At 30.7% G+C, this 17,063-nt stretch overlaps 1 protein-coding gene across 3 annotated transcripts in view; it reads left to right on the forward strand.

The window, feature by feature from the left end:
• The window catches only part of LOC118181916 (metabotropic glutamate receptor 1-like), a 574,264-nt gene that overhangs the window by 425,219 nt on the left and 131,982 nt on the right, over positions 1-17,063 (forward strand). For all 3 annotated transcript variants that reach the window (XM_085815122.1, XM_085815124.1, XM_035351151.2), the window contains one exon: positions 14,489-14,735. In XM_085815122.1, the coding sequence (XP_085671248.1) occupies positions 14,489-14,735 (247 nt within the window). The remainder of the gene's footprint in view (positions 1-14,488; positions 14,736-17,063) is intronic.

The raw sequence follows: 17,063 nt of genomic DNA on the forward strand, positions 1-17,063 counted from the left end.
CCGAAGCGTGATGCGAAGGTAAGTACAGTTCTGGATACAATTCAACCCGGTTAGAACAACCGAAGACTTCTCCAGACCGCGTCGATGATATGTGACAGGCACCGCTTACCATCCCTCAGATATTGAAGAAGCTCACAAGGAGCCAATCCGAAGATTACAAACCTCCAAACCGATGAGTGGGAAAAATAATCTGCTAAGGAGCGTTGAAGGTGTAATGTTGATCAACAAGGTTCAGCAATACTGAGCAGTATAATTCTCTGCTGTGACCAGTTGAAAATTTTCCAAGCTGAAACATGACTATTGACAAGAATTGAGTAGGTTCCTATATATTATTTTTTCCATAGTGAATTATAGAAGATTTCTTCCGAAGGTACTTTCATCGCCATTTGGACGAACTACCTCCATAAATTCTGCGAGAAGATTATCAGCCTTCCAAAACGTCGAAGACAAGCAGTACCACTTTTTTCCTCGTTCCGAACAGTGTGAGAGAAAAAAAAAATAAAATAAAGTGACCACCACCGCCAAATACACGCTCAAAATTGTGACAAAATAAATGTTTTCAACCACCGCCTTACGCTTTGTAAAATTTCTCCTTTTTTCAAGGCGTTAAACTAACCGCAAATTCAAGCGTCGCCAAACGATGGCCAAAGCAAAACCAGCTACGAAAGGCCGAACCGGCACACCTATCTCACACCCACCGGAAATCCCTTATCAGTTTAGGCAAGGGAGTTAGAAACTTGCTAAAAGCTGCGTTTTTTCCAATTCCTTCCCTCACATTCTAAATTCAATGAAAGATGAAAAATTCAGTTAAATAATTTACTTTATCTTAAAATCAGTTATGGCTAGATTCTTGATAATGATCTTAAATTAAATAACTAATTTGTTTGCTTCTGGTGGTATAAGTTATGAATAGGTAAACCTAAGTAAAGTAATATAAAATCGAGATTATTACGTAGGAAAACATCTGATTCCATTTTGTTTCAGCGCGTTCACAGAATAACGAATGCAAAGAACGTACTTAAGTACCAAAAACCCCAATTAAAGTTAAACAAAATCACACAGAAATTAAATAAAATACACGTTGTGTAGCATAATTTTAGAATATGAATAAATTAATTTTTAATATTTTATTAATTAATTATCTGACAGAATTTCGCTAGGGCTATACCTTAGGGAAGGGAAGAAATCAACACCGGAATTTCGGCCGTTTTGGGGCGGTTGTGGTCATTTCAATGAAAGGCCGTCTGGCCCGATATGGTCTTTAATACAATACAAAACTTTTCCAGGCAGTCCTTTCGGAAATGAGGACACAGGTATGTTGGTTGGTCATTTTAATTTAAAGCATTATTCTATTCGTTGTGAACTGCGAGCTTACTAGTTAGGTATAGCATGTTTTGTACATCTTTGCACTAGAGTGTGCATTGATATAACATTTATAATGAATTATTATATGTTTAGTCTTGTTAATTGTAAAACAGATAATAAATTATTTTATTAGAATAACATACGACAAAACAATAAATATAATTTTCGTGAAATTCAGTTCTGAAAGAATTAATGCAAATGCTACCTGAATATATTCAAATTCAGAGAGGTCTTACAATATTTGAAATATTTTCATCCCTCCATGTAGCCATCAATTGATTGCTATATCCATATGTGACAAACCCTCCATTTTAGAATTCATGTTTATCTACATTAACGTCATTTTACTATTACTTTTACATTGCAACTACATTTTACATGCTACCTTTGAAACTAATTTCACTATTAAGCAGAAATCGTTATCGTCAAAGGTGTTTCACCAGTTACGAAGCTTTTGAACAAAACTGTCAACTACTTGAATAAATTCTGCAGAAATTTCAGTATCGTCTTTCCTGGGATTCACTCAGTATTCTAAGGAAGGAAAAGGGCCGAGGGTTTAACAATGTTAATGCTAGAATAACTGATTCGCGGAGAAGAAATAATTCAATTCAGGGATTGTCCTCTGAGAAGGTAGGTTCTTACCTCAGTGCTTTTAAATGAGCAAATTTCCATGCCAAAGCCTAATTTTGAAAGTAATTTTAACCTTTTATACCAATAATAGTTTCCACCTAGAGAAAACCTGCGCCTAATAAATCTGGCAAGACATATGTTTATTTCATTTACAATATTACGCGCTTGACGTTCCAAACAGGATTTTGAAACAGAGAAGATATCTGGTTCTTCCATATACTCGAAACCACAAAGAGTAGTAGCTTTTCTATAATGTATCATGTATAAGATCCATATTAGTTTCTGAGAACGGTTCTTCAGTTTAATCAGCTGCTCTAAAGTCAATTTGAAGCAACTGCCATATCTTACTGCAGGATGATATACAGCAGCTACGCTATGGGGTAAATAACATAACTATAATCATGACAAATAAATTGTTCTTACTATCATAAAGTAAAAATTTGAGTTTTGGGTCCCACATTTTTGAAATAAAAATAGTTTTTGATCACTTACATTGAATTTAACAATATATCCCTTTTTCATAGTACTTAAAAAGAGTTATTTACATGAGATACGCAATGAAATGGAAGAAATACAGCACTGTGGAAGGAGGGATTAATAATAAAAGAAGTAAAGAAAGTCCTTGAAGGAAAAAGGGAAAATCTGACGTGTAACGTAGTAATAAATTTGATGGTGTCATATCGTTTTCAAGGTTGATCATGTGGTCGACGAAGTTACAAAATGCGTACGTTAATGTTATAGCGTAATTTACTTAAACATGAGCTTCAAAAATGTTTTTGAATAATATTAACAATAATTTTCATTTGCGAAACATTCATGTCGCCTTTTTAGTATTAGATTTTAAGGTGTTGAAATTTAATTTTATTGCAGCCTATTTTTCGCAAATTATAATCCCTTTATTTTATCGATTAGCTGCAGCTCAGCTAATCAAACTGGTGACATTAAAAACGCTTTAACCAATTTAAAAATAAATTCAAATTCTATATTAATGAAAATTTAATGTATGAAACATTGAACAAAAATGTTAAAGCCAAATTTAATATTGAAGATTTTAAAGGTTTGAAATCTTGAATCGGACACTTTGAGTATACTTTTCGTGCAACTGACTACATTTTGAAATAAGAAATGCATATATGGAATAAATGTTTTCCTTAAACTCTCCCAACATTTCACTGACATTTTCTAATTATAATTGGTCATTTAAGAAATTTTTCTTCTACAAAATAAAACAGTACATTATATTTTGAGATCATAGTTTAAAGAAAAGAATGGAACATTTACACACTTATATTAATTTTAATTATAATAACTTATATTATTGTTATTTTTAGAATTTTTTACGTAAAAAGCCAGTTATGCAGAATTTTCAAATACCTGATTGGGTCGGAATTCGAAGAGTACGCATATTTAGTGTATAAAAGTTTTGTAAATTTAATTATCCTTCTTTTGAACCACATTTAATGCCTTTTCTTTTGTAGAACATTTTTAAAATTTCAGCCAAATTTTGTACGGGAAGTCGTCTTGTATTCGGGTAAATGAAGGGAAATATGTAGTAATAAAATTATCCTCTTGAAATGTGCATCATAATAATGTATCCATAAATATTCATAATAATGTATTTCTGCTTTTAATTTCATACATTATTCATCACGCATCATTTTTAAATAGCATATTATATAAAACTTATGCATACATTAAAAGCAGCTATTTTATATCTAATTGCTAATACATTTAATTGCAAATGATAATTAAAAGAGTTAAAATATTGCATTATTTGTTTTCCTGCTATAATAATATCTACGACGAAAAAACTGTTTTACAGGTGAATTTTAAATCCCTATCGGGGAATTCCAGAAACAAATATGACTTATCAGACTCAACTTCTTTCAGTCAAGATAAAATCCTGAATTTAGAAGCTGCTTTCAGGTTACAAGTAACTTAAACAAAATGGAAATACATTCTTTTCGTTTATGTAATCTTTTACAGCAAAGCTTACATTTCCTTGCCCAGGTGCAGAGATGCCTTTTAGAAACAGTTTTAGAGGGAAATTACCTCATATTAAGGTATCAGAATTGAGAACTCATAAAAACAACCATATTATCAACCAGTTCATCAGTATTGACACAAGGATCCATCAATCGAAATTTCTTCAGCAAACTTAGCTGGAAAAAGAAAAATTGCAATTTATTGCATAATACTTTTTTCTCGGAAAATCTTGCACGTAAGATTCAATAGATACAAAAAAGTATAATTAATAATAAAGAAATAAAGAGAAAAAGCTTCGAAGCCATTTGTCTATCTGGCAGTTCATCGACGCATATTGTGTCTAGTATATTGAAATGAGTTACTAATCTAACAAACAGATTAACGAAACCTTATAGCAGTGGCCTTAAACTGGAAGCCCGCGGACTGCATTCGACCTCCGAAAAAAATGTATTGCTGCAAACAAATGGATTTCTCATAATTTAATTATCATTAATCATTACAAAATAATTTATTATGGCGAATTTTTGAAAAAAATAGTTTCAGATTTTAACAATTTTTAGTCCAGTCTCACATTATTTGCCTTGCTTGTGAAGAAGGTGAAGTGCTTGAAAGAAGGTGAGTAGCGTTCCAGCTATTAACAAATGGAGCTAATTAATTTACACCATGAAATAAAAATCTTATTGAAAATTTATTATTTATCTTGTGAAAGTATTAATAACCTTAGTTTACTAATTTTTATCATAAGAATAATTACCTTGTTTGGGAATCCATTTATATGTGAACAGATTTCCCCCACGTTTGAAAATAAATAAAACTAAAAAGAAAGAAAAACTGATCATTAAGCATTAATAATTTGTGATAATGATAGTTTCTAGTAATATTTCTAGAAGATAATAATATCTTTTATTCTATTATTTAGTAATTTTTCAAGCTGGGAAACATTTCTGATTTAAAATGCCATGCGCTATTGCAGCTGAAACCTGTATTAAGAAATATAGAAGCTCACTAATAAGTTTCTGTCTTTTGCACACATTTATATGTGTCCTTTCATAGGTAAATCAATTTATGGGATATTTTATGTACGTATTAGTTCATGTAACCGACATGCACCAAATATTCGTATAATGTAACTTAACTTGAAGGAAACATGCATAGATACATATCTCTGAAGAAGAAATCTATGTGCAATTCTATCTGATTGCTATCGTAAATGATTATTCTAATATGATTTCGATTTGTTTCATCTGTAAAATTTACTAATGTAAGTAACATTAATTATTTTTTATCAGTACACTTGACTCAGTCTTGTTAACGTAATGACCTATTTAAGCTGCCTTCTAGAACTTAAGTATATATGCGATGCAGATTCCGATTAAAACGTATGCGATTCAGTTCTATTGGCTAAAACTCACTGCAACAATAGGGAGGAGAAAGAAATGCAAATAAAGGCGTTTCTCAAAATGCTTGTTATATTTTTGATTTACAGAGATTTTTTTATTGGATTGTATGGACAAAAACTGAAAATTTTGCATCGAAATTAACAAAAAAGTTAACCATCACTGATAAGAAAATAACGATGATAAAAGCATTACTTTGTTTTATGTGTATTACCGTAATCATAAAGTGAAATAGAGTAATTGGAAAATATTGATTCACTAGTAATGTACGACTAAATATGTTAGTTAAAACACAAAAATTAAAAAAAAATGCATATACTCTTGAAGGAAGAATTACATAATAGTATAAATTCTGTAAGGTTAACATTTTAACTTTTAGTCTGCATCATGCATAATAATATACAAACAGAATTTCAAGTGATTTTATAAGGAAATTTTAGAGTTTCAGGGTTGCTGTGAACATAAATAACAAAAAAATTATCAAAAATCTCGTTTAAAGTTTTCAGATTAACATTACATGACATATACACATAACTATTCACGTTGCCAAACTAAAATTAGATAATTCATAATAAAAATACTTTGCCGGATTCTCGAAACTAACTAAAATGCTTAAAAATATTTAGTTAACAAGTTAAGGGCGAAAATTGCATTTTCAATTTACCCTTTAAACTTTCAGTTTCGGTGTGGCAAACAATAACTTTCGCTTTGCCGTTTCTCAGAAAAACTGGTATATCTCCACTTCTCATAAACATATCAAGAAAAGGAAAGATGTTTTTGATGGCTAAGAGTGTGCCCTTTAAAAATATCGAATAAAAATGTGCAATAGTGGAATAAAATATGCGCAATAAAAAAATTGCGATCTCTAGCCAAGACCGGCCTTTTTTGAACTAGGTCGGTTAATTTGATTATTCTGCACAAGTATACGTATCATGATTCGGATGTAGAGGCTGATTCTTTGCATATTTAATTGCTAGTCAAAAATGTTTCGAAAGATTGTTTTGGTTAGATAAAGGTCAATATGAGAGCTGGATGATTCTCAACTCTTGGGTACTTTCGACCGGCTTTAACTAGCTCAAATTGTTTAATAACGCCAGATTTCTTTGGCGTTGTCAATTATGTAACTTTTCGCATTTTGAAAACAATTTAAGAAAATTGATCAATACTTATTAAAGAACTTGTTCACTTTAAGGAAATTTATCAATTAATAGACATAATTTCAATTTATGAGCGAGTACTACAACTCAACTTAGTAGTAAGTAGAAGCTGAATGTCTGCGACTACTGTGCAACAGAAACTAATATGAAAAGAATATAGTATCATTTTCGTAGCATCTTAAAAGACGAAGTAGAAAACTGTGCCCTTGCTGATTACACTAAAATCAAATGGTACAAATCAACTTTAACAGTAAAGCCAGATGCGGGTAAGCGTTGTACATGAAACAGAAAATATTTCTTGAAGTTTGCATTAAGATGGCGATAATCTCTTTAAGAATAGACCGTAAATTTTATGGTGTTTCAAAACTTACTAAGCTTAACAACTTTTAGATCATTTACAAACCAGGTTCGAATAAACTTATTTCAAAGACAAACTATATACAAAAATTACTAAACGAAAGACGTTAAATTTAGTTAAATAATAAATGAATTGGCTTACTAGAAAATTTCTGTATCTAAGTCAGTTCACTAAAATCAAATTTATTTTTTAGATTTTATCAAACATTGCATTTAATTTGATAGAGTTTAAACATCTTCGTTGAAAACTGAATTTTTTGCTTGTATTTTTATAAATCTCCTTAAAATTGCAGGTGACAAATTTATTAATAGAGAGCAAACTCATTCACTGTATCAAGTGTAATTCTTATAAATTTTTATTGATGTCTCCATTTCCAGATAAACTGAAGCTGCTGTAAATTTGTTTTATAAGCTATGCAGTTTGATATGCAATTGATAGCGTATAGAAAAGTTCCAGGAAATGTTAATTATGTCCCGTAATCTCGATACACGGATGTTTATAGGTAAATTTTAATAAATACAAATCAGACTGCAAATGATATATTTAACATTTAATATATCATTGTATATTATATATGTTAATCCATATTTCGCCTCACAAGAACTCGTAGTAGTTAGTTTACGAAAATAGATTAGAAGTATCTGTAGTTTCATCGTAACGTATGCATCAAATCTTCGAAATTTATTCCCATCTCTTGCAAACACGAACACTTCATTAAGCGGAAAGTCAACGGAAACACGTAGACTACCTTCCATGTTCTGAAATCAAATACCTCATTTAAAAGCTGGAGCGAACTTCATTAATAAAACTTCACGGTTATAAAAATACCAATTTCCAAACTCATATCGAAGAAGATTATTTTCGAAGCGCGATGGTCTTTCTCTGAATTTCCCAGACAGAAAAAAAAGTAGTCGATTATGATATCGGGTGCGATAAAAACTTTCCTGCAATCAAACATAGCTTATGATAGATTTTTTATGCATATGGACGACTGTCAAATCGATAAAATTTGGAAGGAGAAAAAATTATAGCTATAGTGATATTAGAAATATTAGTTTCATTACTTTGTCTTCATTTTTAGTGAAAGTAAATTCATAATTTTACAAATTAGAGAAAACGTTTTTAGATTGCTGTCTCCTTAAAGTCTTCTAAAACTCTCTACGTCGTGTGATGAAATTGGTTTTGAAAAATGATTCTGACCTAAGAAAAAACTTACGAAATGCAATCCGATATATGTAATGTATACCAACTGCGCTCTAATAAACTGTATGAGTATCCAACAAAATATTGTTGGGGTTTAATATTATATATCCAAGGATATATAATATTATTAAACCCCAACAATATTTAAATTAGTTTTAGTTTAGTTTCTCCAGGTCTTTATTAAAATTGAGTAAAATATTTTATTTAAAGCTGCTAGAAAGCTAAATTAAATATTCTGTAAACAGATCTTATTGTTTCTTCTGTGGTGCAGTTAATAATATTATAAAAGATAAATATCAACCGATACAGATATATTTTCTCATTAAGCAGAATTCGAGAGAGTTTCAAAGCCTAGCAGCCTTCGTCGGCTTTGTACTAATTAAAATTTTGATTTCATTTATTTCCGTTAATTTTATGATAAGGCGTTAAATGAATGTACACAGCTACGATTATTGTCAATTGTAAATAACATTGGAACTTCTGCTTAAGAAATGTCAGTTCGAAGGACCGAGTTTAAATATCTTCGTTGAAAACTTAATTTTTTGCTTGTATTTTTATAAATCTCCTTAAAATTGCAGGTGACAAATTTATTAATAGAGAGCAAACTCATTCACTGTATCGAGTGTAATTCTTATAAATTTTTATTGATGTCTCCATTTCCAGATAAACTGAAGCTGCTGTAAATTTGTTTTATAAGCTATGCAGTTTGATATGCAATTGATAGCGTATAGAAAAGTTCCAGGAAACGTTAATTATGTCCCGTAATCTCGATACACGGATGTTTATAGGTAAATTTTAATAAATACAAATCAGACTGCAAATGATATATTTAACATTTAATATATCATTGTATATTATATATGCTAATCCATATTTCGCCTCACAAGAACTCGTAGTAGTTAGTTTACGAAAATAGATTAGAAGTATCTGTAGTTTCATCGTAACGTATGCATCAAATCTTCGAAATTTATTCCCATCTCTTGCAAACACGAACACTTCATTAAGCGGAAAGTCAACGGAAACACGTAGACTACCTTCCATGTTCTGAAATCAAATACCTCATTTAAAAGCTGGAGCGAACTTCATTAATAAAACTTCACGGTTATAAAAATACCAATTTCCAAACTCATATCGAAGAAGATTATTTTCGAAGCGCGATGGTCTTTCTCTGAATTTCCCAGACAGAAAAAAAAGTAGTCGATTATGATATCGGGTGCGATAAAAACTTTCCTGCAATCAAACATAGCTTATGATAGATTTTTTATTCATATGGACGACTGTCAAATCGATAAAATTTGGAAGGAGAAAAAATTATAGCTATAGTGATATTAGAAATATTAGTTTCATTACTTTGTCTTCATTTTTAGTGAAAGTAAATTCATAATTTTACAAATTAGAGAAAACGTTTTTAGATTGCTGTCTCCTTAAAGTCTTCTAAAACTCTCTACGTCGTGTGATGAAATTGGTTTTGAAAAATGATTCTGACCTAAGAAAAAACTTACGAAATGCAATCCGATATATGTAATGTATACCAACTGCGCTCTAATAAACTGTATGAGTATCCAACAAAATATTGTTGGGGTTTAATATTATATATCCAAGGATATATAATATTATTAAACCCCAACAATATTTAAATTAGTTTTAGTTTAGTTTCTCCAGGTCTTTATTAAAATTGAGTAAAATATTTTATTTAAAGCTGCTAGAAAGCTAAATTAAATATTCTGTAAACAGATCTTATTGTTTCTTCTGTGGTGCAGTTAATAATATTATAAAAGATAAATATCAACCGATACAGATATATTTTCTCATTAAGCAGAATTCGAGAGAGTTTCAAAGCCTAGCAGCCTTCGTCGGCTTTGTACTAATTAAAATTTTGATTTCATTTATTTCCGTTAATTTTATGATAAGGCGTTAAATGAATGTACACAGCTACGATTATTGTCAATTGTAAATAACATTGGAACTTCTGCTTAAGAAATGTCAGTTCGAAGGACCGAAATGTTAACAAAATCCTATTACAAAAATGTTATTAAAGAGCCCACTTGCCCGTTACAAAAGACTTGCAGTGTACAGTTAGAAAATAAAATTAGGATGCTATGCAGTTGATATTAATTAATCGATTATCGTCACATCATTTTCTTTCCTTTCGTGATGGTTTTAAGCTACCTGTTTTACATGCAAATAGTAGATACTCATTTTGATAACATAATAATACTTAAAGCTACGTTTAGCTCCTACTGAGCCATACCGGGCGAAATGATATACGACACAAATAGCGTCAGATATTGAGACTTAACGTAGAAACATTTTAAGGGATGGGTACCTTCTGAATGGTAAAATATGTCAAAAAAATTACACAAGTGACAAGTACTGAATTTACAAGTGATGTACCTCCAAAACTAACGGCTCCATAAAAATGAAATTTCTAACACATATTGGTACCCTTAGTTATTTGTTGAAGATTACTAAATAATAAGTTATGTGGATTAGTAAAACTTTTAAATAAATATTTTAATGTACAGCCCTTTTTTTATAGCCAATATTTTGAAATTCACTGCTCGCAGCATCGCAACTATATAAAGCATTAGAGGAACCCAATTTTTTTCATATGATAGAAAAATAATGTATCTTTAAAATTATCCTTCCCTACAAAAATAAGTTTTAAAAACAAAATTTAAATTTTTATCAAATTGTTTTGGCATAAATTAGCTAGAATTTTAAACGTTTTTATATAAGAACCATTTTGGTTCGTCATATTAAGCATATCTAGCATATAAACATCCATATAAAATTTGGTGCACTTTAAACTAGCCGTTAGAAATGCTGCGCGCAGTGAGTAAAATCATAGTTTTGAGAAAATTAAAAATAAAAGTATGTTTTTATCGAACAAATATGCATTATTTAAGAAACCTAAGTCTTCATATTAAATCAAATACATGATATAATTATTTATATATGGACACTTAAGTATAAAAACATCTAAAAACAAAATAAATTCACACAACTCGTGAAAATATGAAACGAAAACTTGGGTGTGGAGAATCACCATCTACCACTTTTTTACTTCGGGCGCGACTGTATAGATATTAGGTATTTTGGTAGCAGGAGTAATTAAAAATGAACCACTCTTTCGCCGGGAATCGAACCACGGACCTCTGGAATATGCGCCCATTGTGCAGACCACCACACCACGAAGGCACGCTAAGAAGGCGGGAGAAATACCTTATACCATTAACAGTACGTATTTAGGTGTTTGTAGTTTGCTATAATTCATCAGCAATTTTCCGTTGACAGGCATCAAAGAGTTGTTTCACCTCTGCCGCAATATGCCACATCCCTCTTTCGACAATGAAATTAGAAATTTTCTTCTCACTTTTATAAGCTTTTTAATTTTATTCCATCTGTAAATGCCATTAATGCGTCATGCTTAATACATTTCGTATTTGGAAAAAAATAATGGATCGTATTAATCATTCTGATTTGATTACTGCCGTGTACATTATATTAACTTAGTGTTTCTGAAATGAAGTCTTGTACAAAATTTAATGAATATCAAATTGATATAGTAATAATTTCATTTAACTTGCACAGCAAAATGAATACATATTTCTGCATTTAAAAGACTTGTCATAAAACATGAATTAAACATGTAACTTTCCGTGCACTGAATTTTATATATGCGAAAATAGAGTGAAATGTAGGTTTGTAAAAATTATGAGAATTCGGAAAACTTTGTGATATATATGAAATGTAGTCAATTCCTGTATCTGCCATTATAGTCCGAGAAGCAGTCATTCGACAACGTGGTACTTTTGAGTATTATAAACATTCGTGCACTATTTGAAAAGTGATACATCGCAAAACTGATTCGATACAAAAGTGAAGATAAGTTTTAAGCGTTATATGCGTTATAGCTGTTACTTGAAAAACGATACACCGCCAAAGAGATTGATGCAAATGTGAGGATATGTAATAACTGTTATAAGCGTTATATGTCTTATAATTGTTATTCGGAACATGATACACTGCAAAAGTGATCCACGTAAAATTGAGCGTTGTGAGTAGTAAGTGTTATAAGTGTCGATCGTTATTTCAAAAGCTATACTCTGTAAAAGTGTTTCGACGAAAACGTAAGTATATTTTATAAACGTTATGCATTATATGCATTATGAGCGTCATAAATAATATACGTTACCAGCTCAAAAATTCTTTAAAATGAGTTACAAGTCATAAAAATAAGCTGTAAACTGTAAAACGTGATTCGACACAAACGTGAGGATCAATTATAAACGATATAAATGTTACTTTAAAAGTGATGCGATGCAAAAGTAAGAATAATTTACAAGCGTTAAGGAATATACGTTATGGCCCGAAAATCAAGCATTTGACAGTAGGATATTAAGCGCCCATGAATGATAAGGAACGTTATAAGCGCCAGTAGAATTTAAATAGTATTTACAGAAATTTACAACAATATTGATTCTATTAGCGATTCTGTAACACAATGTTGGCCAACTACTGTATTTATTTATTATGCAGCGACTCTCTTCCTACGGCCTAGATCTGTGTCAAGTGTAATTCCACTTAAACTTAGTGAACTTTTACATGCTGTGATTATGGACAAAATGGCTCCGCTCGTGAACTTTATAAACTGCAATAAACCAATATATTTGAAATAACCCATGGATACCCACCTCTTTAGCATTATTATAACAATTCATTTTAACATTGTGTTGCCAGTACTTATTATAATTATGTCATTATGTTTATTTGTTTATTAATTATGTTTATCTCCTATTTTCGTTGCGCCAAATCAGATGTTCTATTTATCTTGTGAATCTCAAATCGTATTCTGACTATTTTGTAATCTACTTATGCCTTACACCATTATTTTTAATAAATACTGGATGTGGGGCGTAGTGTGGAATTGCACGATGTACCATAATACGCAAACTCTAGACTTTTTGAAAAGCTTCAGTCTATGCAAATTCTTATAAAACTTGCAATTAACCCCCCTTTTTTTTCAAAGAGTTAGTATGGGAAGGCATTACCAGTTGACCTATGGTACATCGCTGGTGTCCCCATATTTTTACCTTTACCTTTACTGTATTTATATCTACAATATGCTTTTGATTTGAAAAGAGTGATACTGGCACAAAATTGCACCTCGGGTGTTACTATTGTTTGTAAATAATTTTTTTTTAAATAAAGGATATTCTAAATTTCACTATTCGTCTTCTCTCCAAAATATTCTAGAAAAATAGTCTTATTAACAATGAATTTTTATTTTAACTTTTTATAATCTCTTAAGGTTTCTTTTGGCTTTCATATAACCCACTCCTGAGAAAAAATTCAAATTCCTTAGTAAAATATTCCTCTCTAAGACAAGTTTAGAAATGTGTTAGTAGTAAAATGTATTACATTTAATTTATTAAATTTTAAAACTATTAAAATTTATTAAAATTAATAAAATATTCGGTAAAGAGAAGATATCACAAATTAGTATAAGATATGTAAAATATTTCTGTTAATTTTGTTCATTACATTGAGTTTTAATCTAGAGCTTAAAATAGATGTAATAAAATTAAGAAAATTTCAAACTTCAGGACAATGGAAATTACCGTAAACAAAGAGAAATATTCCCCTCAACTGTACAACGAAATAACGTGAATATCATCTTAGGTTAAAAATAATGAGGATAATACATACCTCAAGACCTAAATAAGCATGGAAATCTAAAACAGAAACAACAACGGACCATTAAGATCTTAAAGTATGCGAATATTTAAAAAAACGCTAAAAGAAATTATTTTTAAAAACTGTATTGAACAATATAAAAATGAAAGATTTACAAAATAGGATTTTTATTGATGGTAACTTTATATGAAAGTTCAATTTTGAGAATTACTAGAATTAAATAAACTCTTTAAATGACTACAGGAAACTGTCACAGGAAACCATTAAATGACTACTAAGTGCTACTAACATGGCTTTTAATATTAACGTATCCTTTGTCTACCTAAAGATAAATCATGTCAAAATATATGAAAAATAGTGACCATATCAGATTCTGAGAAAAAGCATCTTACATACTCAGATGTGTTTGCTCAGTGACAGATTGTTAGTACTGAAGCTTCTTTTTTCTTAATTAAATAATTACCTATCTAAATTAATAGGTCATTTTGTTATCCGCTACTATACTGCTAAATCGAATGATGTTATTTCCTAATAAATGTAATACCTATAACTGAAATTTAATACCTCATCTTTTACATAAAATACCTCCTCTAAAAATAGGAATTTGTGTGATTTTTTTTCTTCACCACGCAGTTTCATAAAATTGATTTATGTATTGATAAAAGCTACTTCATTTAACATTTGTATTTCAGGAAACTATGGTGGCAGCGGTATGGACGCCTTTGTGAAGTTGGCTCATGAAGCAGGAATCTGCATAGCGGCAAGTGATTCCATCCTGAGCCACGCGGAGGACTACTATTTCGACCAGATCATTCGTAATCTTCAGAAGTACCCCAATGCAAAAGTAGTGGTGTGCTTCTGTGAGGGTATGACTGTTAGAGGGCTTCTTAAGGCAATGAGGAGGCTAAATGCCACAGGAGAGTTTCTTCTCATAGGCAGGTGAGTAAAATTTATCATTTGATTTTAATATAAAAAGAATAATTTCTTTCGATCTGTTTAATATCAAGCTTAATGAATATCTTAAAATGAATGAAAGAAATGGTAATTAATGCGTAATTTTTTGGCATTATACTAAGGGATATGAACATTTTTAGCATAAAGGGGTGTTAGTCCCAAAGGGCTATTAGTCTCAAAACGGCATTTTGCGTCGTTTCACTTTCTGCGTTGATTCACTTTTCAAATGCTGCCACCAAATACTATCACCCTGTGTTACATTTGAAGAAACTAAATAATGAAGAATGTCCATGAACATGCATGAATGTTTCTCGTATTGTGAAGAAACAATTGTACCTAGAGCCATCGAATTTTGAGTAGCGTAATTTTCCAAGCCAATATGTTCACTTGGAAGCCCGAATTTTTAATTTGTTTTATTTTGCTTCTATTTGAAATTTTGTAAATCTTTAACGAATTTTTTATTCACAAACTCAGCGATTTCAAAGCAAGCATTGGCAACACTGTACGGCAAACAACATTTTTATATCCAGTACGCGAGACTGCGTGTCAGAAATTCTAAAGATATGTTGTTTGGCTGTTTTTAAATATTTTGTGATATTGCTGTTGAATTTAATTTTACGTGGTTGACGTGCGAAGAACATGATATTTAATAAATAAAGGTAACACACGTTTGGGCGTAATATAGAATCTGGAAACTTAAAGATTTTCGTTTTCTTAAATTCTGATCAATATCTCAAAACATACTTTGTATTAAACATGGCACTGATCGAGGATTTAATTTTAACTCACCCAATCTAATTAGTTGAATCTATTACATTTAGCGCAATCGGGAAAAACGTTTTCACACAATATTTCAACTACGTAAATGTGTAAACTCCAGGCAACAACTGAGATTAGAATACAAGACATGCATCTGAGTATAACATATTATTTGGAAATAAATTAAACCAAAAATGACAAATAAATTATCAGTATATTTACTAGATCATACTTCACTCTGAGATTCATACACCGCCTTGATTCTAAACAAGACTTCTAGAGATATGTCTTCTAGCGAAGTGTACTGCTGAATTTTTTATATTCGCTGCAGAGTCATTGGAACTTTTGAACCAGAAAAAAAAAAGAAAAATCGGGCTTCGAACTGTGGACATACCGACTGCTAACTGGACATGGTTTTAACTAAACCAGGAAGACACGCTGGAATTACGGAAAGGATACCTTACATTCTTTCCCAGTTAAGAGGTGACGAGGGAGGCGGGATTCGCCGAATCCTGTTGTACGGAATTATCGTCCACCATATTTTAGATTAAGCACCAGTTTTATTCAGTTTGTTAAAGAAAAGAAATAGGAAAAATCAATGATACGTTTACAATTCAAATTCTAGAACTTTGGATTATCAGCCGGACGTGTTTCCAGTTTTACCATGAGTGCACGCCATAAGCAGGAAGAAATACCTTCTTACATCATTGGGTCACAGATGGAATGCCACTTGCGTAATTTAAGATATATAGAGTAATCTTATAATCAAAAGGAAACGCCGCATTAAAGACAACCTAAAAAGATTAGAAATGCAAAATTTAATTTCAACTTACTTTATTTCATATTTTTGAGATTTCTAACCACTAATTAAAGAATTATATGCTCAAAGTTTCCTATTGCTCTTGCTTTTAGATTTTCTTGCGGTTACTCATTTTTTGGAAAACATTCTGCACTAATTAAAAGTAAAATAATAGCATGCTGATGAATTGAATATTCATTAAATTAAATTTTTTAATGTTTATATGCGCGCAAACTAGTTTGGAAACGAACGTAACATACATTATTTTAAATGATAAGATTAAATTAACTGTTTTTGCTAATATTTTATTTTTATAAGAATATATTACAACACATATAAAGCTCCAGCTTTTGTGTCTTAAACGAAAATGAAATAAAAGCAGTATGTTATTTTATTTCTAATGTTTTTTTACTGATTACATGCTTAACATGTGGAAAGAGCATTGTCGCGATGCAAATATAATGTCGCTGAGCTGTAATTTATGTTTAACCTCTATTATGTCACAATGTGTAGACTAAACTGGAATAATCTATGCACGAGTAACGCAAGCCTACTGGCATGGAATTAATATATTCAGAAACATATGTTCCCGAAATGCCATGTCTGTCTACATTTCATTCTGCAAGTTTAAATTCACAGCGGTGGTAGATATAGCTTATCTTACCAGATAAAACCGAAAATTATTTATATGCATAAACTATGAAAGTTGCAAATGAGGTAAAAGATGTATTTCAAAACTTGGAAAATAAATTAAT

This window comes from Stegodyphus dumicola, chromosome 1 (assembly GCF_044657685.1).
Source record: "Stegodyphus dumicola isolate Sdum_Otavi_A_Nest chromosome 1, ASM4465768v1".
Classification (NCBI taxonomy): domain Eukaryota; kingdom Metazoa; phylum Arthropoda; class Arachnida; order Araneae; family Eresidae; genus Stegodyphus; species Stegodyphus dumicola.